A 26,660-nucleotide genomic window follows, 5' to 3' on the forward strand; every position below is an offset into this window, starting at 1 on the left:
TGGAGACCTTGTACAGTGCAATATGTTCAGCAGTAAATATCAGCCAGTCATGGGGAGGAGCCAGAACCTTCAGTATCCTTTCTTGTGAGGACATTAAGGTCTATTAGTTTGAAGCTGTTATTCTGAAACATCTATCAAAATTCATGTTTTCATTATTGCTAATTCTGCCCTTCCATTCTCCCAACCGCCTCTGTTTATGTCCTAAAAAATAAAGAATGGCAGGAATTGAATGAGAGTTTTTGAGAATCTGGTTTATTTTAGAATTCTATGAAGGATTCATTTCCTCCTCAAACCACTGGCTTTTGTTTATAAGTGAATGTCTCTCTATTGCTCTCCTTCAGTGCAAATATTCACAAGAAAAACATCTACACAAACGAGGGGTGTCATAATCTGAAGAAATGTGCTGTGCCTCAATAGCAGCTCCAAGGCCCCACAATGGCTTGGGACACTCTGATGACTCAAGTGACCTTTCTGCTAAAGGATTTGCATCACTTCCTTTGTTCTAGGTTTGAACTATATGGAATTACAATAATGTGAATAATTTTTCTTCTACAAAAAACAACACAAAACCCAGGAAATCTATAAAAAACAGTTTTGCCCTGGCTAATGTTGTTTAGTGGTTTAGAGCATCAGCCTGCAGACCTAAGGGTTGTGGGTTCAATTCCTGGTCAAGGGCATATACCTGGGTTGCAGGTTCCATCCCCAGGCCCTTGTGCAGAGGCAACCAGTTGATGTAACCCTCTCACATTTCTCTCTCTCTCTCTCTCTCTCTCTCTCTCTCTCTCTCTCTCTCTCTCTCTCCTTCTTTCCCTCTCCCTCCCTCTCTCTAAAAATCAATATCCTTGGGTGAGGATTAACAAAACAAACAACAAAAAACACACAACAGCTTTGATAATTGAGACTATCACTTTTTAATTTGTTTAATTAAACTCAGTAAGATTATTTTTCTACCAGCAAATGCCAATTTACTAAACTGTACTAAAGTCAGTTTAGTGAGAATTCTAAGAACAAATTGATTAATTAAACTGAGCCAGAGAGCATTTAATTGATAGCTAATTATTATAGGAGGTGGGAAAAGAGAAGGAAAATTAAATGTATGTAGTCAAGTCATCTTAACTCAAAATTCCAATAGGTTGTACCTAATAAATACTTTAAAACATATAAGCATGTTGGGTCTGAGTTCCATCAGCAGAATGGTCCACCAGGGCAAGGCCCATGACCAGGGATGCTTCCAAGTGTGGCAGAAGGAAGAAGGTTCAGGATGACAGTGGCATAAAAGGCCCAGCAAAAGGGACCAAACTGATGGGTTCACCCCAGCATAAGGCAGGGTAGTGGTTTGCCTGACACATTTACCAGGCAGATATATGAGAGGGCTGGCACAACATGGCTTGGCAGTCTATTTCAGGGATCTTCTCACACAAGGATTAGAAGCCACCCTCGAGGTGTTTTGTGGGGGAACCTAGGCAAGATATCAGCAAAGGGGGTCAAGATATAAACCAGTTAATGGACCAGGGCACAACTTCAGCATTTGAAATGAGTAAGGGTCATATCAGAGCAAGTCCAACAGCAGACATGAGCAGGCTAAACCACTGACCTAATGACCAAGGGGGTCCTTTAATTTCCTCTGCTAATAACCAGGCTGCTCCAAGAGCTTGGAACAGGACCAAGTCGACTGGTAAAGATGATGGATTTAAAGTGCTGATGCACAATAAATATATGATAAATATTATTATTGCTGTTATTTATTCTGGGTAAAAGGATTAACTGAGAGAAGGTGGTTCACACACTGTGTGGGGTCCGAAGGGAGCCTGAAAACGAGACCTAGGCACACAGAGAAACATATTTGGTGGGTGGAAGTCCAAGCAGGTGGGGCAGGCTCCAGAAGTCCAAGCTATCTAGTGGCAGGTCCCCATGGCACTTAAGAGTACAGGGGCAGGACTCTAGTCCTCTATAGAGGGGAGGGGAAATATTCATAAAAACAAAATCAGGAGCCACTAGTGGCATGGGTAATGCATTGATTTCTCTTAAACATGGGTAACATTGGCCCCCTGAGAGCAAGACAGAAGAGAGAGGAAGGGTAAGAAGCTAAATGGCTTCAAAGTTACTCTAAGTGTCTTAACTGTGGGGTTAAGGGATGGTGGGACCCAAAACCAGGCATACTATCCTACCTTCCCTGCTCTAAGATACAGGGAGAACAACATCCAGTCATACTCTATGCACATCCCTGCTCCCTCAACCAAAACACAGGTGCACAGGAATTAGACAAGTTGCAGCTTGCTTTTGTGTTGTTTCTAATATTGTGGCTTGTGCTATTGTCTTGTTCACTTTGGGGTCTATGTTACTGAGACACACACCGAGTTAGGGAGACATCCATTTCCAGAATAGTAATGATCTGTGTCCGTACCCTTTATGTATTTTTTCATATAATTTTCCCTTTGATTTTACTCTGGGGAGACTAAGCAAGACTTAGTGTAGTTGTACAGATGGAATTAACTGTTGTTTTCTACCCCCACAGAGCCAGGGAGCAGTGGAAACTTGAGCTGGGACCGTTCCCAGGATTTCTGTTCAGACTTACTCAGCATGCCCTCTGGTGTATACAAGGTCAAGGTTCTCCATGGGTTGCTTAATTATTTGGCAAGGAACCCTGCCAACAAGTATCAAGCCCAGACTAAAGGCATGGCTGGAGACACTGGTCAATCCCTCTGTGGTTCTGCTGGGTGGGGAAGGTTTCTGGGCTAGCCTCATGGATGAGGGGTAGAGGGATGAGTAGTTGCTGAGCTGAAACCTATCTCCTTGGTGCCCTCACCAAGATGGGACAGCTGTTCCTCGATGGCATCAAGCCTGTGGCTGTGGTATTTGTATCAATGTGGTCTCACTACCCCAAATTCTCTAATGACTGGCATGCCTTCTCTGTGGTATAATGGTCAAGTGCCTGGGCTTCGAAATCAGAAAGACCTGGCTCCCCATCTTGGCTTCACTATTTAGTAACAATTTGACCTTAGGTAAGTCCTGTAACCTCTCCTCAGTTTCCCCATCTGTAAAATGGAGGGAACTGTCTGGGTGAGATGAAGTGGGATAAACAAAGGAGCATGCATAGCACACAGTAAGTGATGGTCATGTGTGTTCTTGGAGCCTACTTAGCTCCCACACTCTACTTACCGAGTGCATATTCTGAAATGATGAGTCTCCTATGGCTCTGGAGTTCCATAAACTAGCCAGTCCCTTAACATATATCACTTCTATAGATCCTGCTATCAAAGCTCTGAAAGCCATCTGAGGCAGGCTGGGGGGTCCAAAGGGCTGGTTCTAAGACTGTGAGTCCAGGGACCCATCTTTAGGGTCTGTGTCAGGTGGTCTGTGGCCCAGTTCCTATTGGTGCTGAGTTTATCGGTCAGAAGGAGCCACTACATAACACCCACAACTATGATGCTCACAGAGTGCTTTCACATTCATTTCTTCATCCAAGCATCAGCACAACAGATGGTGAGTAAGAGCAGCAGGATCCCCAGTTTCCATATGGGAAAAGTCCACAGCAATCACCTATGAGCCCTCAGCGACACAGCTCTTTAGAGCTTTTAAGAGGAGAACTTCAAAAACAGAACTTCCACTGTTTTTAAGTACAAGTCAAGACTTTTAGTATATTCGTGATTATTTATTTTATTTTCTGTCCCCTATTACACCACAATCTCCATCAGGACAGGTGTTATGTTCGCTTACTTTATCAGTTTTATATGTAGGAGGCACTCAACAATGACTGCTTGTTGAATGACTAAGTCATGTTATCCTTTGTTTCAGATGACAAAACTGTACCCAAAGGTTATTTGCCCAAGTTCACCTTACTAATAAGCGGTAGATTTAAGCCTTTAGAGTTAGCTGAAGCTTTCTAGGAGTAGCCTCTTTCTATTCAGGGTCCCTCTCATAGGGTTTTCAGAGCTTAGTGATCACAGTGCAAGGGACACTGGTCAAATGTAGTCAGTCAGAAACATCAAGAATACACTGGTCATCTCTAGTCCCTAAATGACAATGTTACTACTGTCATTATGTACAATCTATCACTTATCATAACATTACTGGTGTAATCACATTTGTTTGGGGCATCACAGTATTCAGTACATTCTGATCTTCAACATCCTTGGGAAGCAGGCAGAAAGATATTTCACTGGAAACTGAAACTTGTGAGTTGCCCATGATGATGTAACTGAGAAGTGGAACTAACACTCAACTCCAGGTGGAATTTTACCTCTCAATGTAAGAAGTTTTAAAGTTCTTAAAAATGGAAAACCTATTCAATGGGTAAAGAAGTTGGAATCTAATGCCCATGTACAACCAGTTCAAGATCAAGTGCTAAGTTTAAAGGCAGAGATCCTATTCACTCAGAAGGTTGAAAGCGTGAAGAGAAATTATAGAAAGGGTAGTATCTTTGGATTCAGGTGAGTGTGATGACTTACTCCTAAAATGGTGAGGTGGAGAGAAGGCCAGTGCCCCACATCAGATCTGCCTTTCGGGTAGCACAGGTGCTGGGGGACTGGCCCAGCTGTGCGCTGAGGCTCCAGCAGATGTTTTTAATGGTTTTCCCAACCTCCTGGCATGTTTCAGTAGAGGCAGCACAGGAGTCCAAAATAGAAGAGCCATGAATCCTAACAGCTAGGCAGAGTCTCAATGTCTGGGTAGGCCACAGGCAGCAAGACCATAGCCAAAGGAACAGAGGTCTCCAGGGAGAGAAAGAAGCAAGAAAAAAGCACAGCTTCAATCCTGAGGTATTAGAATGCCTGCTCTCTAGAAAGACAGAAAGCAAGTAACAGAAAAAAGAGAGCTATTCTTGCATGGTACTGCTTTAATGCATAATTAATGCATCTAATCATCACAACAAAGTCACAGGGTAGCCAAAACCACACCAGTTTTTACAGATGATGAAACTGAAGCCCAGCTTGCTCCAGACCACACAGCTAATAAGCAGTGGAACCACAATTTGAATTCACAGCTGTCCTCTTCCACCCCTCAGGGTACATTGGAAAGGAGGAGAAACCACAGCTCAAGGCATGCCTGTAAGGGAGTCAGTCTGCCTCCTGAGTCAGTCTACAAGCATGTGTCTCTAGATAGTAGGCTCTGTGAGAGAGATACACATGCTGGGGATGATGATTGAAGTACCTGAGATAACGTGGCACTTTCAGTGACTATGGATTTGGGGAACGGAGCAAGCTGAATCAGATGCAGGTGGGCAGACTATGGGGAGCAGGGGAAAGCAGATTCAGTAGAAATGAGGCTGGGGTCAAAAAACATGAAACTGTCCTGGGCTCTAATGTGACCCTTTTTTTAAAAAAAAAATGTTTTTATTAATTTCAAAGAGAGAAAGGGAGAGGGAGAGAAGGATAGAAACATCAATGATGAGAGAGCATCACTGTATGGCTGCCTCCTGTATGCCCCCTACTTGGGATTGTGCCTGCAACCCAGGCATGTGACCTGATCCGGAATAGAACCATGACCTCCTGGTTCATGGGTCGATTCTCAACCGCTGAGTCACACTGGCCAGGCTAATGTGGCCTTTTTAATAAGAGGTGCACTTTCTGAACACCTGCAATCCTGGCCTGTAATAATACAGCATCATGATTTTGTTTACAAATGATCATATCACTTCTAAGTGTATGTAAATTCTCTATAGCATTTATGTGAGGGAGTCCTTGATATTTGAAAAGGTCTATTCACTGAAAAGAGCCCAAGACTTTCCACTTATTTTTCCTCTACCTTTCCACTGTTTGTTTTTTCTCTTCCTCTCCATTTCCTGCATTTTGCTGCATTTAGATGATTGGCTTTAACTTCCTACTAGGTAACAGCGACCAAACTGCCCATTTGCTCAATGAAAGTCAAATGCCTCTGACACACACCAAAATTCAATTGGTCTGAAAACAGCAAAGACTGTCAGCAAAAGCTAAAATGATAGCATTTGTTTAAGTTGGTGTTGGTCTCCTAGATAAGTAGACTTTAATGACTGTGACCCACAGTAAGGAATACACTTTGCATTGGAACCCACAGCACACAAAGGGAACATGTATATACATGTGTATAAACAAGACAAAGATTACATGAAAAAACACAACAGGCTGTTGTGTGGGTAATGCACACACCATGATATTTTCAATTTGATTCTAGTTCATCTACAAACAACAAAACAAAACAAACAAAAAGTGGAGTGACCCACTAGGCTGACTCTATGATCCACTTATCATTTGAAAGTTGTAATTTGACGATCACAACCCAGGCCCGGAAGATGAGGACAAACTCCTGGTGTTACAAGAACACCCAGCCAGAGGGGAGTAAAGAGGCCCCAGGAACTGCATCCACTCTTTCTCCTCTGTTGACAGCTCCAGAAAAGGGTGAAATGAAGAGGTAAGCAGGGTGACATGGAGGCGATCACAGACCGAAAGAGCCCAGTGGAAAAGGAAAATTCACTTAGAAACATATTTCTCCTGGCTAATGGTCCACCAAAATAATGTAACTCAAGAATCCCTCTAATCATTTTTGATGAGCCACATTATTACCAAGCATTATTCGCAAGGAAGGTAATGTGAGAAAACAGATTTTATCCAAACTTGATTTAGTATAGTATAAATTCTTGATTTAGAATAAGTATAAATTCGTTCTCTCTGGGTGTATGGGTGTGTGTGTGTGTGTGTGTGTGTGTGTGTTTAAAACAGGCCACGGGACGGTAGCTGTTACATTTGTGGAATTTCCTGTCATTAGGCTGACCTCAGGGCAGGCGAGTGTTTCAGGGAGCGTGTCCCGAATCATAATGGAGCTCTCAGCCGCGCTGAGGCCAGTGAGCTATATCTTGTGTGTTTTTGTGCATTAACTTTCAAGAAAATGTTCTCACTGAAATCCCTATTACTCCTCTCCCTCACCAAGAAGCTCCTCTCTGGGGTCCAGTCAGCAGCAATATTAATCCTTACTTTTCTTGCCAACCACTCAGAGGCTTCGGTTATCCAGCTCAGTGCTCGCAAAGAAAAATGCAGACACGGACATGACAATCGCACTACCCATTTCTTCTCATGCAATTATAGCTCCAAGATGCACAATCCCAAGCCCTTTTCCTACCAACACACAATTTCTCCAGTCCCAGGCACCCGGTGTTTGCTTCTATCAGTAACGTCTCTTATAAAAATCTTCAAAGCCCTCCTTTTGCGGGGGACAAAAGAACATGTGTGAGGGAGTACACTTCGCTCTTAGTACTAGACTGCTCAGCTGTGAAGAGGGGGTTACCCCTGAAAATCAGATGCTCTGTTTCCCTGTAGACTTAAAGCCACTCATTACTAACCAGTCAAATACACTGTTAGAATGAACCCCCAACTTGTCCGTCAGTCCAAATGTTTCAAACTTAAATGAGCACCATCAGCATCAAATATAATTGAGATAGGGTCCTTGGGGAAGAAAATTAAATTTCCATTGGGCACTATTCCATAAAGGCTTAGAAGTGGATTTCCACCTATTTAGTATTGCAGAAGTGTGAAGAAAAAATGATAAACGCAGTGTTTTTCAGGGTCTCTTCCTAGGCCTCCAGGCAGTGGTCTGAGCACGACATAAACATTTTAATTGTTTTAGCACATTCTGTGCTTTGACACATTCTGGGACTCTTTGAACAACAACAACAAAAACATGTTCTGGGTTTCCATCGCAATCCCAGAGTTCCCACAGCCAAATTCTGACCTCGGACCCTGAGGCTGCCGGTAGGAAGAGCACAACCCTTTCTGATGCGAGAGCTTTCGGGTGTGTACTGCCACTGAATATACTCTCATCAAAAGCGAAAGTGATGCAAGTTCAGATGGAAACTATGCTTTCCGGTCTGAATCCATGCAACCTTTCCTTAACTGGTTTAGAATGTCACCAATGGAGAGGGAGAATCAGCTTCTAGCAAATGGCGAAGTCCACAATCTTCCTCATTTATTTTTTTCCTGGATGGACAGGGTCCAAACAGCCAGGACGTCATCACTGTAAGGAGTGGAAATCAAGCATGACTTGATATGCATAGAGAAACGTTTGCAATTTTGGTTGATTCCCAGAATGCACTGGGAAACAGGCATGGCCCTGAGTCTAGCTGTCTATGAAGAGGCTCAGTGGCGCAATATGTTTGAAAGGAGATACTGTGGGTTTTCAGTCTTTCTCTTAACGACCCAGAGTGGGAAACATATTTTATATACCTACTAAGTACACATACAAACACAGATACATACAAATGAAAAAAGTTTCATGAAACAATACTGACCCAACTATGTTGCTGTGTACTCAGACATTTTCTATTGTTTCTATTACAATAAAAATAAATGAGCTGGTCATGATCCACTAAATTGATTTCATGACCCCACTAGAGTGAGTGGAAAGAAGCGATTTGAAAACAGAGACACACAACCGTACAAAAAGCCTTGTCTTGAAGCTGTGCTCTATTCAGAGATAAACTGCTTATATACTGGGATGGTTTGGGAAGCTTGGAGATCAGGGGACGCCTAAAGCTTTAGAAAGATTTAATTTGAGAGTAACATGGCAAAAAATGAAGAAATCCATGCTTTTTTGGATTAGGGCCCCGCTCTCTTCCTCCAGTTTCAGAGAAAGGGGAGCAGGAAAGGGAGGGCCCCTGAGGAGGACTAAGAAGGCATACCAAAAACAAGAGCAAAAACAGTTTGAGTACCTCAAAATAAAGTACTTGGTTTAAATTTATCCACATAAAACTCTTGAATTAAAAAGTTTGTTTATATCCCAAATGACCTAAAATATGTCCCAAAGCCAAACTGTAGTTATATTATTCTTTCTTCATAAAATGATGGTTCGCTTACGACTAAAATACATAATAATTAAGAGAATAAAATGGATGTATTTTTTTCTATTATCTTGTAACTGCACCAAGATTATTTAATTAACTAATTTCATGTTTTCTTAATCATTTCAGGCTAAAAATGACTATGCTTTACCACAAGCACATCTGCAAGTTTTAAAAAATAATTACATCAAGATCTTATTGTGTTTACAATCTTAATTTGTATGCAGCTTACTACAGAAAGTCTGCATTGAAACAGGTGTCTTTTCCTTTTTTGTGTTTACTCAGAAACATAACTTTATGCCGTTTTGGGAGACCGAAGTCAAAGTTGTTAACTTTTAAAAACGAAACTCAATTTTAGCACCAGAAATGGAAATCAGCACATACGTATGGAGGGTTTATAAGAAAGAACTTCCCTGGAGAGGTCAAGACTTTCAGTTCTAACAGAAAACACACCTTATAACACATACCTCAGACCCACTGCTCTTTATTTCTTCAAGTCATTGATTCACATTTACCACAGAAACATCAAATAGTAGATACTGATGAAAGTGACCTGTGATGGTAACAATTATGTGGGTCTAGGAATCATGCTCTTTCAAATGGCTTTTATTTAAAGTTGTCTATAGGAAAAATTATTTATCAAATGTGTTATAATGCACAACTTTTGAAATAGCAAATTCAATTTCATTTCATAATGGATTGTTATTAATAAAGCATGGATTTATATGAGTGGTTAATTAAGTAGAACAAGCATAATGTCTTAGGTTGGACAAACTTTAGTATTTTTTATTCATCAAACCATAATCCCACATCATGAATGTAAGTTATCATAATTTTCCCTTCCATTCTCCCCCATCTCTTTCTTTCTTTCCCACCCTCCACATCCACCCCAACACACACTGAGATCCAAAAGGAAGTATAGCATCTCCAAGCTGGAAAGAATATTACATCATATCACTACAAAAATCAAAACCAGTGTTCCCTGACCCCTAGAACAGTGTTGTGTCCCTAACATGCTGCCTTTTGTAGCATACACAAAATGCAACCCCTAATCATAGGTTCACTCTGCACTTGATTTATATTAGTGTGAGATTCAATGGTGTCTCCTGCCAAGATGGAGATTTGTGAATAAAAACACACTTCAGCATCAAATAGAAAATAGTTTTCCCTTACCTGCCTTTGAAAGGGATAATGTTATATACAGCTGACCCTTGAACAACACAGGTTTCAACTGCGCGGTTCCACTTATACATAGATGTTTTTCAATACTAATATATAGTTGGCCCTCTGTATCCCTAGGTTTCAAATCCGTAGATTCAACCAATCACAGACCAGTATTTTCCACCCCACAGTTGGGGATCTGTGGATGTGGAGGGCCAACTATATGCATTGTTCTAGACCATCTTATAAAAGGGGTTGAAGCATCTGTGAGTTTTGGCAGCCCCAGGTGTCCTAGAACCAATCCCCTGCAGATACTGAGGGATGACTGAGTTTGCGGGAAGTCAAAAGTTAAACATGGATTTTCGACCACTCAGAGGTGGATCTCCCCCCCGCCCCTTACCCTCACATTGTTTAAAGGTCAACTGTATACCTATATATTACAGATGCCTGATTTGCCTGACACATCCTAATGTGGTAAATATTACCACAGGGAAAATATTACTGCCCAGTCAAATGACATTCTATAACCTCAGGAAATGAGTCTCAAACTTGGAGTCCACTCTAGCAGTTGGTTACACTGCTCCCAAACTAGTGAAGAATCCTGGAAGGGGTGCCAAACCCTCTGGAGCACCTAATAGGAGAAAAGATGGGAGTACAGTTAGAAATGGGGTGTACTAGGCCCCCAATCCCTCTGTCCTCAAAACAGGAAATACGGTTAAGGATGTGGTTTTCATTGGTGAACTTCGAACTGGGGATCCAAAAACCTCAGAAACCTGAGAGGGCACAGAGGGCTTTTTTCAATCCTGCATCCTTCCAAATATTAATGAAGTTAATTCTTAATGTACTATATCACTGCATCCTATCTTACAATGCTATCTCTGAAGGCTGCCCCTCTCTGCCTCCCCTGGTTACTTCTAGCTCAAAAATTGCTTCTTCTGAGAAGTCCTGGTGTCAGACACACCTCCCAGAGTTTCCATAGCACCAGACAGAGTTCTGTCATAAAACCAGATCTCGGGCTCTGTGAGTGTCTGCCACCGGTCTGCCTCCCTGACTGTGAGGTCCTTGTGGGAAACAGTGGAATCTAATTCATCTACATCTCCCCAGCACCAAACATTGGGTCTGGTAAGTAGTAGATAGTTGCTGAATGCAAATGCACAAACGTGTATGAGTGATGCAAGTATTCCTTCATCTTCAACATGCACAGTCATTTAAAAAATTGTTTTTATTGGTTTGAGAGAGAGGGAGGAAGGGAGGGAGAAAGAGAGAGCGAGCAAGACATCCATTTGAGGGAGAAACACCGATCAGCTGCCTCTTGCGTGCACCCCAACCGGGACCAAACCTACAACCTTTTAATGTATAAGGACAACCACCTGGCCAGGACAAGAAAGCACAGTCATTTTTAATCTTTACCTGGAGATATTTTTTCCACTGATTTTTAGAGAGAGAGGGAGGGAGGGAGGGAGGGAGGGAAAAAAAGAGACACATTAATTGTTTGCTTCCTGCATGTGCCAGGGAAAGAACCTTCAATCCAGGTATGTGCCCTTAACTGGGAATCAAACTCAGGACCCTTAGATGCGCAGACTGATGCTCTACCACTGAGCAATACCAGCCAGGGCGAAAGCACAATCATTTTTAATGCAATCATGGCATTCATAAGCAAATTGGAAAACTGTAATATTTCTTAAACAAAATAAAAACATAAATCAAGGCAATTTTTTTATGAAAGCAAAGGTTATTTACTTATGCATATTCAAATCAAGCAAAATACTGAACTATTCATCTTCATGGAATGACAACTTACCCCTGAATGCCCATCCAGCTGCAAAGTGGGGAGTGCTTAAAAGTTGTATGTCCCTTAATTTGCTAACCTAAACTAAGTCACGTTTGCCCACATGAATTTGCTGGGCAAAATTAAACCAACCCTGTAATGATTTGTACTACCTTCAAACTCTGCTGTGCTGATTTCTCTGATCATATCTGCTTGGATGATCTAGACATTTAAAAACAGGAGTCTAAAGTCTGGTGATGTATTCCTTCCCATGTGATGCTACTATTCCTTTTGCACTCGGCTTCAGGAAGACAATGCGCATTTTCACATATTAAATTACTTGACAAAGACAAAGTGAACGAGGATGGCATTACATGCACGCGTCTTTTAATGGAATTTGTTGTCTGATATTACTCCTGCTTGTTCGTCTGCATGAAAGGTACCTGTTTATGAAATGAGCCTAAGGACTCTGACAGATTTGATACCTAATACCAGTTTAGGAACAGCAGTGAAAGCCAACTTCAAAGGTCAGAGGAGAATTTTGATGGAACATCAGGGATTTAGTTACAGTAAATAAATATTTATTGACTACTTGGGATGAACAATGAATGCACTGTGTTCTGTATAAGATATAAATGAAACCTTTTCTCTCTCTCATTAGATTTCCATTATTTTATCTTTAATTATGATACCTCTTGATTAGGGGGAAGAACTCTACCACACGTCCAGATCTCCAGTCAGAAAACTTAGGTTTTCCAAGTGGTTACAGATTTTAATATCAAATGCCATAAAATAAGTAATAACCAGCACTCACTTTTCAAGCATCTCCATATTTATATTGAGGCTCATAAGAGGCCATGAATAATTTATTTATGATGCAAAGGCAGTGGAAAGTAAATCTGTTTGCTCAAAAATCTTAAGTAGATTTTTCTGTGTTGCGGTTTATATTAATGGATGGATACCTATCATTACTATAATAAAATTAATTGTGAAGAAATCTGAGCTCATTAAGAATTCAAAAACATGAAAAATCAATTTCCCAGCATATCTGAACTATAAGGGATCCATCCCTGCCTTCTCAGTCTTATAATGATTCTCTAATGACTCTAGGAATCTCTGCAGAAAGCTCATTTTCGCTAATAGTATCTAATAGAACTCACTCCCTACTCATCATGTTCTTTATTTCAAGGCTTTCAAGATCAACTGTACGGGAATAGATTACATTATTGGATGCATCCCATTTTCCAGGATGCATCAATTTCCAGGAGCTTTTTTGCCAAGGCCATGTCGAAGAGCTGAAAAGAAACTGAAAGGGAGCAGTTGTTCTAACCAGTTGGAGGTGACACTTTATCAAGAACCGTTAATCTGCTGCCACGTGAGGAGCTTCCAGCACGTTCGCTTTCCATCCTGGTGAGAAAGTAATTTCTAATTATGGTTTATGGTAGTTTTCTCACCTGAAGTGAAACAGGAGTTTTAGGAAATGTGTGTGTTTCAAAAGTTATCATCCAGTCAGCTGGTAAGTAAGACACAACTATGCACAACTGTGCCGAGGCAATTTGGGGGTTTCGTGTAAATGACTGAATTATTATTTTTAACTAAAATGAAAAAAAAAACCTACTATAATTTATGAGAGAAGAGACTCTAAAATAATTCACTTAGTTAATATCCAAGTTAGATTGCATATTATTGGTGTGTGAAATGGGATTTTGTTAGTTATTTTATATTGATTTAACCTTTTGTTATGATTAACCACAACTGGGAACAAGGATTTCAAGCAAAAATGACCTTTGCATTCTTATGAAAACCTCATTTCTGCCACTTATTAGCTATGTGCGACTTTGGACAAGTTACTTAACCATAGTTACCCGAGTCTCAGTTTTCTTGTCTTTTAAATAGAGCTAGTCGTTATTAGCACCTTTTGGGATTCACACACAGAACTTGGCACATCTGAGATCAGCATAATTATGCTTTTTCCTAAGCAAAGAACAAACCCAGGGCTAAATAGTAGGTCTGAAGAGTTAAGTGCCCCAACAGAAGGGTAATTTCTATCCAAATATGTATTTGCTCATCTCTTCTACTTATGTCCCTATGCACCACTAAATTCAACTTTGGGAATTTATTACCTTGTACTAAAGCACTGCCGTCTTTGTATAGACGTCCCTAACAATGCAAATGCTCCAGGAAAGGATAATTAAAGGCATTACCACTTTGTGTGTGTGGTTTTTCTCCTAGACAGAATATCTGACGTACTAATATTGGTACCTGGGAAAGGACAAAAGAACTGTGAAAGAAGGACGAAAGGTCATAGGATATATTTCACAATTTTGCTTGAGTAAGCTTTGCCAATTAATCATGTATTAGGCACTAAAAACCTTCTAGAAGGAAACTGAAGAAAGTGGTGTTAGTAGTTGCCTCTGTGGAAAGAAACTGGGTAGTCAGGTACAAGAGTGGAGTAAGGAGAGCTAGACAAACTTGCAATGCATATCTTCTCGTGCCTTTTGAATTTGCTACTTCAGGCATGTATAATCTAATCCAAATTTTTAGTTAAAAAAAAAAACACACCCCAATCCTCACACCCTGTCACTTATCTTACTTCATCATTTGGATATTTGTTCACAGGACTTTGACATTTAGAAGTTGACCTTTTTTCCTCTACAAAGTAAGTTGGATTCATTTAAAATATAATTGGCTTATCAAGGCTAATGTGTTTGTTTCCAAAGTACTAAACATATTAAAATATTCATATTCCTGAAGATACAGAGTTATTAGACAATTAACATTTGACGACTTTCTGTATATAAAATTTCTTCACTAAAACCTGAATTTCCTGCAGACACAGCCTGTGCTTTATTGACCTTTGGAAGCCCCACTGTGGCAAACAGAGAGCTTTTATAGGATTACTTTCTTGAGTTCCATACTTGCTCCTTTCTTCCAAGGAAGAAAAGTCATTATACATAACATGATGTTTTGATTAAGAAGGGACTTCTCGCCGAAACCGGTTTGGCTCAGTGGATAGAGCGTCGGCCTGCGGACTGAAAGGTCCCAGGTTCAATTCCGGTCAAGGGCATGTACCAGGGTTGCGGGCACATTCCCAGTGGGAGATGTGCAGGAGGCAGCTGATCGATGTTTCTCACTCATCGATGTTTCTGACTTTCTGTCTCTCTCCCTTCCTCTCTGTGAAAAATCAATAAAATATATTAAAAATAAATAAATAAATAAATAAATAAATAAAAAAGAAGGGACTTCTCAGGAAATTTTTAAAAAATCTTTTTTTTTTTTTTATTGCTTAAAGTATTACAAAGGGTATTACATATGTGTCCATTTTATCCCCCCGCCCTAGACAGTCCCCTAGCCTCCCCTATCCCCCAATGTCTTATGTCCACTGGTTATGCTTATATGCATGCATACAAGTCCTTTAGTTGATCTCTTACCCCCCTACCTTCTGCCCCGCAACCCTCCCCGGCCTTCCTGCTGCAGTTTGACAATCTGTTTGAGGCAGCTCTGCCTCTGTATCTATTATTGTTCAAAAGTTTATAATGGTCTCTATTATCCATGAATGAGTGAGATCATGTGGTATTTTTCCTTCATTGACTGGCTTATTTCACTTAGCATAATGCTCTCCAGTTCCATCCATGACGTTGCAAATGGTAAGAGTTCCTTCCTTTTTAGAGCAGCATAGTATTCCATCGTGTAGATGTACCACAGTTTTCTAATCCATTCATCTACTGATGGGCACTTAGGCTGTTTCCAGATCTTAGCTATGGTGAATTGTGCTGCTATGAACATAGGGGTGCATATATCCTTTCTGATTGGTGTTTCTGGTTTCTTGGGATATATTCCTAGAAGTGGGGTCACAGGGTCAAATGGGAGTTCCATTTTCAGTTTTTTAAGGAAACTCCATACTGTCTTCCATAGTGGCTGCACCAGTCTGCATTCCCACCAGCAGTGCACAAGTGTTCCTTTTTCTCCACATCCTCTCCAGCACTTGTCGTTTGTTGATTTGTTGATGATAGCCAGTCTGACAGGTGTGAGATGGTACCTCATTGTTGTTTTGATTTGCATCTCTCGGATGATTAGTGACTTTGAGCATGTTTTCATATGTCTCTTGGCTTTCTGAATGTCCTCTTTTGAAAGGTGTCTATTTAGGTCCTTTGCCCATTTTTTGATTGGATTGTTTATCTTCCTTTTGTTAAGTTGTATGAGTTCCCTATAAATTTTGGAGATTAGGCCCTTATCAGATATGACATTGGCAAATATGTTTTCCCACACAGTGGGTTTTCTCGTTGTTTTGTTGATGGTTTCTTTTGCTGTGCAGAAGCTTTTTATTTTGATGTAGTCCCATTTGTTCATTTTCTCTTTAGTTTCAAGTGCCCTAGGAGCTGTATCAGTGAAGAAATTGCTTCGGCATATGTCTGAGATTTTGTTGCCTTTGTATTCTTCTAGAATTTTTATGGTTTCCTGTCGTACATTTAAGTCCTTTATCCATTTTGAGTTTATTTTTGTGTATGGTGTAAGTTGGTGGTCTAGTTTCATTTTCTTGCATATATCTGTCCAATTTTCCCAGCACCATTTATTGAAGAGACTATCTTGGCTCCATTGTATGTTCTTGCCTCCTTTGTCAAATATTAATTGAGTATATTTGTTCGGGCCGATTTCTGGGCTCTCTATTCTATTCCATTGATCTATATGCCTATTCTTGTGCCAGTACCAGGCAGTTTTGAGAACAGTGGCTTTGTAATACATCTTGATATCTGGTATTGAGATCCCACCTACTTTGGTCTTTTTCAGGATTGCTGCAGCTATTCGGGGTCTTTTTTTATTCCAGATGAATTTTTGGAGAGTTCGTTCTAGATCTGTGAAGTATGCCGTTGGTATTTTAATGGGAAGTGCGTTGAATTTATAGATTGCTTTGGGTAGTATGGACATTTTAATGATGTTGATTCTACCAATCCATGAACACGGTATGTTCTTCCATCTGTTTATGTCTTCCTCTATATCTTTTTTCAACGTCCTGTAGTTTTCTGAGTAGAGGTCTTTTACCTCTTTAGTTAAGTTTATTCCTAGGTAGCTTAATTTTTTTGGTGCGATGGTAAACGGGATTGTTTTTATAATCTCTCTTTCTGAAAGTTCACTATTGGTGTATAGAAATGCCTCGGATTTCTTGGGGTTAATTTTGTATCCTGCTACATTGCCAAATTCATGTATTAAGTCCAGTAGCTTTTTGGTGGAGTCTCTAGGGTTTTGTATGTATAATATCATGTCGTCTGCAAATAAGGACAGTTTTACTTCCTCTTTTCCAATTTGGATGCCTTTTATTTCTTCTTCTTGCCGAATTGCAATGGCTAACACTTCCAGTACTATGTTGAACAGGAGTGGTGAGAGGGGGCATCCCTGTCTTGTTCCTGTTCTTAGGGGAAATGGTGTTAGTTTTTGTCCATTGAGTATGATGTTGGCTGTGGGCCTGTCATATATGGCTTTTATTATGTTGAGGTATGATCCTTCTACTCCCACCTTGCTGAGAGCTGTTATCAAAAATGGGTGTTGAATTTTGTCAAATGCTTTTCTGCATCAATTGATATGACCATGTGGTTTTTTTCTTTCAATTTGTTTATGTGATGTATCACGTTTATTGATTTGCGGATATTGTACCATCCTTGCATCCCTGGGATAAATCCTACTTGGTCATGGTGTATGATCTTTCTGATGTACTGCTGGATCCGATTTGCTAAGATTTTGTTGAGGATTTTGGCATCTATGTTCATGAGGGATATTGGCCTGTAATTCTCTTTCATTGTGTTGTCTTTACCTGGTTTTGGTATTAGGGTGATGCTGGCTTCATAGAATGAGCTTGGAAGTGTTCCTTCCTCTTGAATTTTTTGTAGTAGTCTGAGGAGGATAGGTTTTAGTTCTTCCTTGAATGTTTGGTAAAACTCCCCTGTGAAGCCGTCTGGTCCTGGGCTTTTGTTTGATGGAAGCTTTTTGATGACTGCTTCAATTTCTTCCATAGTTATTGGCCTGTTGAGATTTTTAGATTCTTCCTGATTGAGTTTTGGAATGTTGTATTTTTCTAGGAATTTGTCCATTTCCTCCAGGTTGTCAGGTTTGTTGGAGTAGAGCTGTCCATAGTATTTTTTAACAATCATTTGTATTTCTGTGGGGTCTGTTGTTATTTCGCCTCTATCGTTTCTGATTTTGTTTATTTGGGTCCTCTCTCTTTGCTTCTTGGTAAGTCTGGCTAGAGGTTTGTCAATCTTGTTTATCCTTTCAAAGAACCAGCTCTTGGTTTCATTGATTTTCTGTATTGTTTTTTTGGTCTCTATGTCATTTATTTCTGCTCTAATCTTTATTATCTCCTTCCTTCTGCTCACTCTGGGGTTTTCTTGTTGCTCTCTTTCTAATTCTTTGAGTTGTAGAGTTAGATGATTTACTACCATTTTTTCTTGTTTAAAAAATCTTTATTGTTCAGATTACTACAGATGTCCCTCTTTTTTCCCCCCATAGCTCCCCTCCACCCAGTTCCCACCCCACCCCAGGCCCTTGCCATCCCACTGTCCGCGTCCATAGGTACTGCATACATGCATATAAGATCTTTGTCTAATCTCTTCCTGCACCCCCCCACACACACCCCTTTCCCCCCAAGAATTGTCAGTCCACTCCATTTCCATGCCCCTGATTCTATTACATTCACCAGTTTATTCTTTTCATCAGATTTTTTATTCATTTGATTTTTAGATTCACTTGTTGGTAGATATGTATTTGTTGTTACTTTGTTGTTCATAATTTTTTATCTTTACCTTTTTCTTCTTCTTCCTCTTCTTAAATAATACCCTTCAGCATTTTATATAATGCTGGTTTAGTTGTGATTAATTCCTTTAGTTTTTTCTTGTCTGTAACTTTGCTGGGTAGAATAATCTTGGTTGTTGGTTCTTGCTATTCATCACTTTGAATATTTCTTGCCACTCCCTTCTGGCCTGCATAGTTTCTGTTGAGAAATCAGCTGACAGTCGTATGGGTACTCCCTTGTAGGTAACCGACTGTTTTTCTCTTGCTGCTTTTAAGAGTCTCTCTTTGTCTTTTTCCCTTGGCATTTTAATTATGATGTGTCTTGGTGTGGTCCTCTTTGGATTCCTCTTGTTTGGGGTTCTCTGTGCTTCCTGGACTTGTAAGTCTATTATTCTTTATTTCAGTCAGTGTATGCTTAATTTCTGATTGGTCCTTTTCCATTTTTTTTTTTTTTTTTTTTGCATTCTCACTAAGATCTTTGAAGGTCTCACTAAGTTCCTTGGAGGTTTCTAGAAGATTCTTGAGTACCTTATAACTATGGTTTTGAATTGTATATCCAGTAGTTTGCTTTCTTCCATTTCTTTCATTTGTGACATGTTTCTTTGTCTCCACATTTTGGCTGCTTCCCTGTGTTTGTTTCTATGTATTAGGTAGCTGCTAAGTCTCCTTGAGTTGATAGAGTGGCCCTGTGTAGTAGGTGTCTTATAGGGCCCAGTGGCTCAGCCTCCCCAACCACCTGAGGTGGACACTCTTGTGGGCTGTGTGCACAGTCTTGTTGTAGTTGAGACTTCATTGCTGTTGGTATCACTGGGAGGAATTGACCTCCAGGCCAATTGGCTGTGAGGACCAGCTGTGTCTACAATGGAAGAGCTGCTGTGCAGGAGACACCCTTATGGGGCAGGACTTGCTTCAGTGGGGCTTTGGTGCTCACTGAGTCTACCCCCTGAGAGTGTCTCTAATGGATGTGAAGAATTGTAATCTGGATGGTCTCACTCTGACCACTGGGTACATTGGCTCTTGGATCTCCAAGGAGGTGCAAAGTCAGCCACTGCCTGGGGCCACCCAGCAGGAGCTACAGAGAGATCTGCAGATTCCTCCTCTTTGTATGGGGTTTGGAAATGCCCAGATGAGGCCCAGCTGTGAAGCAAGGCAGGCTGGTGTGGCCTTGGGCCTACTTTTGAAAGCTTTGAAGCTCCCTGACCCAGCTGCAAGCTTTCTTGACAGGTTTTAGGCTAAGTAAAAACAGGCCATTCATATGCAAAAGCTGCTGCTCACAGCCTGGGTGGGGTTGTAAATTGGGTAGGACAGGGTTGCAGGGAATCTCCAGGGCTGTGCAAACAGCAATGGCTGCCAGTCAGCCCTGCACCAGGGAGGTCTCTGCACAGGAACAATGACCATTGGGAGCACCTCCATCAGGAAGAAAGCCGCCCCCGCATTCCTGCCCCGATGCCAGACAGTCCAGTTTCTCCCCTTATCTGTCTGGGCCCCCCAGAGTCTCGCCCGGCAATGAACTAGTGCAGGTGGGAGCTTGTCTCTCCCTCCCGATTAAAAAAACGGCACACCTGGGTGCCAGCCCGTTCCACGCCTCCACACCTCCTACCAGCCTCAATGCACTTTCTTCACCTCTCTAGTTGTAGTACTTCCACTCAGCCAGCTTTCCCACGGTTTTGGATGATAGTTGTTATGTATTTTAGTTGTAATTTTGATATGATTGTAGGAAGCAGCAAGTACAGGTGTTCACCTATGCCACCATCTTGGTTCTCCACTTCTCAGGAATTTTATAAAAACAAACAACAACAAAAACAAGAGGCAGAGATAGGGCAATTGAGAAAAACCTATCCTTATAATGAAACCTTTGTGACTCTACTGATGGGGGTGCTTGCAAAGCACCAAGTATGTCATAATGAGGAAAAAACTAAGGCTGATCTAAAATCATGGACACATATGTTCAAAAATATGTTTGTTGCATGATTATTGGGTGCAAGGCCTTGGGATTAAAATGTTGAACAATACAGACATGCTTCCTGCCCTCACAATTTTGATAACAGTGGGGGATATAGAAAGGTAAACAGGCAATTACTATGTGGTATGATAAGTACCATAAAAGGGAGTACAGAAGGTTATAGGTGCTCATAAAAGGGAAAGTGATGTCTAACATTACAGAGATTGGGACTAGAGCTTTAGAGTCCTGAAAACCTGAGTTCAGATCCTGGTTTCACTGGTTTTAATCCATAACCTTGGCCAATTTATTTAATCTCTCTAAGCCTCAACTTTATCAACTTTAAAATAGGAATAATGCTATGTTGAGCTTAAAGGATTGATGTGAGCATTCATTGAAATGCATATCATAAATCTGGCAGAATGTCTGGTAAATGGCAAGCACCCAATAAAGATTTGCTAATAATATTAATGGTAACAATAAGCTGAGAACTGAAGCATGAGTACAACCAGGTAAAGTGGAGGAGAGGAAGGAGGGAGATTGTCCTAGGCCCATGTGCCCGCACGTGGTATTTTGTGGAAGAGCCACACTCAAGGGGCCAAAGAGCCGCATGTGGCTCGAAAGCCACAGTTTGCCGACCACTGTGACCTAGGCAAAGGAGAAATGCATACCCCGAAAAGCAATAGGAGGCACCTGGGGTGGGGTTAGAGGTGCAGCTGGATCTGGAAAGGCAAACAGAGCTAAGCTCAATGGGTTTATCTACAGTGGTTCTCAACCTTGGCTGTACATTAGAATCACCTGGGAATCTTTTTAAAATCCTGATTTCTGGGCCTCATCCTTCAAGGCCCAGCTACCCTCATCCGAGGATGAGGCCCAAAAATCAGGATTTTAAAAAGATTCCCAGGTGATTCTAATGTGCAGCCAAGGTTGAGAACCACTGGTTTATCAAGTTCATTAAAGGCCCCTCAAGACTTTTAATCACAGGAGGGACAAGGTCAGATTTGAGTTTTAGAAAGACCAGATTGGCCACAGTTCGGAGAATGGAATGCAGAGTGAGAAGACAGGAGGCAAGGGGTTCTGTGATAATAATTTTAAGGTAAGGCCTTGGCTGTGGAATTTCACAGTTAGGGAGGCAGGTGTCACATTAAAATATATATAACAATCCAACAAGGGCCTTCATGTTGGTATTAGCTAATTAGCATTTCATTCATTCACTTAGCATTTCATTCATTCAACAAGCATTTATTCACACCAACCAGGACAGCAAATTTGTGCTCTGAGAGATTTTAAAGGGAGCTAGTTACTCTGCATGGCCTGCTTTCCAGAAGCACCCCATCCAAAATGGCTTGGCTGGAAGGTCTGTTACTTTGGCGATCCACATCATGTGCAATGGCAGAGACCACACACCAGCAGGAAACTCAAGCTGGGAGGCAGTGCTATGTAGCAGATTAGGATGGAACCTAAGGTGTGAAGATGACTCCCCTTCACCCGGGGAAGGGGAAATGTCACTGTAACTCATCTGTGCACATTAGACTTCTTACTACTCTGGAAGGAGTAAATCTCCCATGGAACAATAACCAACATTCATGAAATGTCTTGTCCTATGCATTTCAGGTGGGTTAATGAATTCATTACAACTCTATGAAATAGGTATGATTATGTCCATTGTACAGGTGAGAACACTGAGGCAGGAGACACTCCCCCCTCCCCACCCCCAACCCCAAAGGTCACAGAATTAGATACAGTCTGATGTTTTTATCCACTACATTATGTGGCCTCTGGCAGCAGACCACCAGGCTGACATAAGAATAAAGTCAATTTAAAATGTATGCCTCAGAAATCTGACAGAGAAGAAAAATCACCTCCCACTTTAGGATTAGGAAGCTCAAAATTTGGAAGGTTTTATTATAAGAATAAAATGAAATGGATGATTAAATATGTGACAGTCTCAACAGGGATTGTACTACTATGCTCATCAAATAAGTATGATTTTTAAAGGATTTCAAAAATATATTTTACTCTTAAGTACAAACCTCAGCTCTGCCATATGGCCTAGGATATTTTAGAAAGTATTCAAAAGGAGTTCCATGCTTACCACTTTAAAACAGAGGGGGTCACCTCACAGATTCAAAGATGGAGAGGTGTGGCAATGGAGATAAAAGAGCTAAGAGAATGAGACCTGTTATTCTTTTGGTTTTCTGCTAAGGTAGGGTGACCAAAGCTAATGATCTCACTGCCAAATAAATACAATATGCTTATTCTCTCAGAACATGTAAGGTTCTATTAACCAACTAGCGAAGCGTGCTGTAGAATAAGCTCTATGAGGCATTGCAATATAAATCGAATAAAGGCAAAAAGGGGGAAAAAAAATCCCTATCCCTCCAGATACAAAAGAAGCCACTAGCTTTTTGCAATGCCACTTGATGCCAATAGCAACATAGCGTCCTCAGCCAGGGCTCTCAGAGGGCAACGAGAAGAATCTCAGGCCGGTTGGTATTTTAAAATCCAATCTCACTCTATTTGTCTCTTCCCACCAGCCTACCTTGTGTTTAAAGCAATCACAGCCATTTTCACAAGCTGCAATATTTTAAAGTAGTCCCCATCCCTTGAGAACACCTAAAGCTCTGTTATGAGTTCAAAAATATTGAAAATAAAACTATGGAATTTGTGAAACAACTATTTCTAATTAAACACACACACACACACACACACACACACACACACACACACACACAGCCCGAAAGTGGAAAGTATGGCTTTTCAAGCTATTTCAGTCTCATATTTGACTCCAGTTCACCCACAAACCACTCTCCTTTCATTCATTCACTTGGCAGTCCTTTTCCGAGGACTCACTCTCCACCACTCAAAAGTAACTTGGGATGCCCTAGGTCTCTAGGCACCCGCACCCCGTTAATTCATTGGGCCCGCCCCGCCCTACTCCCAGCTCCAGGCAGAACTTGGAGGGTCCAGTGTCACCACCTGGCACTGCCCCCTGGAGTCCTCGCCCAGCCTCCACCAGCCCGCCCGCCCGGAGCGGCACCCTTCCCTGCCTCCGTCCCCTGGGAGACACTGTGAGTAGTATTGTCTTCCCTGCTTTGTAATCTTCACAAATAAAAATGCCTGTGAGATGGATTCCCCACCCCACCCACCTGCTCGAGGCGCGCAACCACACTCCTTCGGGTCCTCTCCAAGGCTCCCGAGCTGCGCCGACCCGGCCGCGGGAGGCGTGAACAATGAACTTCTCTCTCTCCGACTTGCTGGTACACACCCTCGCCCCCGAAAGGGAAGTTCTGAACTAGCCCGGGGGCCAATGCCGCGATCTCCCCGGGCCACTCCGGCCCGGGCGGTAAGGGGAGGGCCCCGCGCGTCCCCGGCCGCGCCCTCGCGTCGCCGGGCAGGCAGTTACCTCCTTCCTCCGGCTCGGCGCCCCGGGGCGGGTGATGAGAGCCGTCTCCTCGCACACCACGGCCACGTCCTCCACGAACACGCAGTCCGGGAGGCTCTCGTCGGCCGGCAGCGTCACCACCTGCAGCCCCAGCTTGCTGCCCAGCACGTCCACGTAGAGCTGGTGCTGCCGCTCCGCGCGGGCGAAATCCACCTCGTCGCCCTTGGCGCGCCTCAGCGCGTGCTGGCACAGGGACTCGGGCAGCGCCCGCACCACGGCGTGGGTGGCCCGGCCGAAGACGGCGGGGTGGCCGAGCGCGGCCATGGCTCCGAGCGGAGGCGAGGCTCCGGCGGCGGCGGCGGCGGCGGGGCGGGGAGGCGGGGGCGGCGCGCGCCGAGCCTGCGAGCGCCCGGCGACTCCCGTCGGCAGCCGGGGACTGTGGTGCGGAAGGCGCCCGCTCGCGCCCCGAGCCCTGCCCGCGCCACTGAGCATGCCCAGAGCTCGGGGCGCCGGCCCGCGCGCAGCCCGCGCCCACCCCGCGCTCCCCGGTGCGCGGCAGCCCAGGCGGGAGTGGGAGTGGCGAGCCCCGCGCGAAGAGCGGGGTTGGGGGAGGCGGTCAGCACGGGAGGTGGGCGCAGGTCGGGGGCACCTCGGCCAACAGTCACGAAATCCGGACCTGGCTTTACCTGCTTTCTGCCTCAGGTGCACGCACCTCCTCCTGGGAGAACTTGGGGAGTCGCAATGGTCTTGCCAGAGCGACTGGAGGGCTTCTTGCTGGTCAGGCGGCAAACGATGGAACTATTTTGTTGGTTAAGTACCTTGACCGCTCTCCCTACTCTCCTGTTCTTGGGTTGCTCAGCATGTGTTCCCGTTTACCCCCCACCCCCGGTTCTTAGGGCGAGAATCTGCCTTCTCACCCAAGTCCACAATACCTTGACTTTCTTTGCGAATGACCCCTTACCGCACGGGAGACTCGATATGATTAAAACATTGTATTTCTTCCAGTCTTTGAGAAAAAGGAAGAGTTCAAGAAACCCATACAAAGAGACAAAAAGAGACATAGAAACTCAACAGTGTTTCAAGGACAGTCACCTCTCCCGAACAATGTGATTCTTGCATGTTTGTTTGGAGGGCCAACAGCGGTAGGGAGGGAGGCAGAGACCAAAGGTGCTTTATCCAAAAAAGACATGAGCTCACCTTGTGCGGTGTTGTGCAGCATCATAATTCTTGTCATTGAGTGAGAGGGTTTCCAGCCTTCTCGGCCTGTGCGCCGCTGTGGGATTCCCGTGGTCCCTGTGGAAGGTTTCTTTTACCATGCCCTCAGGGAGCGCCTTTTCCTTCCTTCCATTTTCCCCCTCTCATATATCAAAGATTAAACAACCCATGGGTTCTGCTTTTTTTCTTTTCTTTTTTTTGAGGGAACTATCCACTTCAAAAACCAGGTTATAACTACAAAATAAACTCAGGTAATCTTTCTTATATTCTGTAGAACGTTTCTAACTTAAAGATTGATTAGACCATAGACCCCTAGATTTGAATGGGACCATGGAAACCCTCGCATCTAACTTCCCATACACATGTTCTTGAATTACAGCTAAAATATCTATGACAGTTATTGGACCTGACCTTGGACATTTTAAACCTCACTTACAAAGTACTAGTATATTCTGCTTTTGAAGAGCAATATGGTTAAAAATGTCTTCATTTTGGGCTTATATCCCACTCACTCGAGTTCTGCCTCCTGGCGTGACCTAACATGCTAGTATTCTTCACAGCATTCTCCTGTCTGAAGACAGTTAGGATATCCTGCCTCATGCTCCCTTCCCACACACCATCCTGACACCTTCCAGGCCTTGAGACTGAACCACCAAAAACTAACTAGTGATTTGGTTTCTAAGTCCCTTCAACATTCTGGTCATCTTCCTTTTGATGAAGGATTACACCAGTAATCCTTTAAAATCATGGTATCAGGAAAAGAAACAATTCTTCCTGTGTGGTCTGATGCCACCCAGACTACAGCAGATCCTTTGTGCCAGATGCTAGGCTTCTATTAACACTGACTAATATTGTATTTGCTTTTTTGATGGTTTGGTGCCAAGGACCAGGTCATCATAGCCTTCTTGCCAGAACTCTGATCCCAGTTCTTAGGAAATAAGGTTTTCTAGGAGCAGATCTAGGATGGTGAGGATGGTCAAACAGTGGTTCCCAACTGAGCCCAGAGAACTTGCTACCTGCCTTCCTTCCCCTCTCCCAAGGGTAAAATTTAAATTTATCCAGGTGATGTGGCATTTCTTACCATCATCAATTAAGGGTCTTAAATGAAGGACAGCTCTAACCCTGGCACTGGGGAATGGACCAAAAGGAAAATAACAAACCTTTCTACTAGGCTCTACTTCTGAAGTACAACTTAAGGGGACCCAGGCTGCCCAATTGGCACCAGTCTAGTGTCAGAAATCACTGAATGGTATCATCATCGGACAGTGCGTTCCGACTAATGCTGCAGGTAAAAGTTGACTCAGGTGCTGAGCTTGCCCAGGTAAAAATATGGATACTTGTTCACCCATTTACCCAAAATTAAAACTCTATCCATCTCCTGTTTGCCTCTACATAGCAACCTTAATTCATGCTGTGCCTTGTTAGTGCTTGAATGCTTTGCCTGACACCCAGTGCCCGGAGCCTCACTATGAACAGAGTCCTGTGTGCAACTTTGGGCTCATTTCAGCCTTGCAGCCAATTAAAACCTGAACGTTTTTTTCCTAAAAAATGATGTTAACCATATATAAATTGGGCTGCTGGGTTTTGAAGTCTAAATTCGTACTTA

General features: G+C 42.6%; 1 protein-coding gene across 2 annotated transcripts in view; it reads right to left on the reverse strand.

Moving 5' to 3' along the window:
- DDAH1 (dimethylarginine dimethylaminohydrolase 1) overlaps positions 1-24,385 on the reverse strand; it is a 135,532-nt gene extending 111,147 nt beyond the window's left edge. Inside the window, exon 1 of one of the 2 annotated variants that reach the window (XM_036349557.1) lies at positions 23,861-24,385. In XM_036349557.1, the coding sequence (XP_036205450.1) occupies positions 23,861-24,331 (471 nt within the window). In that variant the 5' untranslated portion in view covers positions 24,332-24,385. Of the gene's footprint in view, positions 1-23,603; positions 23,723-23,860 lie in introns of those variants that run through there. The other variant, XM_036349558.1, reaches the window with a different exon arrangement.
- Between the last annotated feature and the right edge of the window lie 2,275 nt (positions 24,386-26,660).

Source organism: Myotis myotis, unplaced genomic scaffold (assembly GCF_014108235.1).
Source record: "Myotis myotis isolate mMyoMyo1 unplaced genomic scaffold, mMyoMyo1.p scaffold_m19_p_2, whole genome shotgun sequence".
Taxonomy (NCBI): domain Eukaryota; kingdom Metazoa; phylum Chordata; class Mammalia; order Chiroptera; family Vespertilionidae; genus Myotis; species Myotis myotis.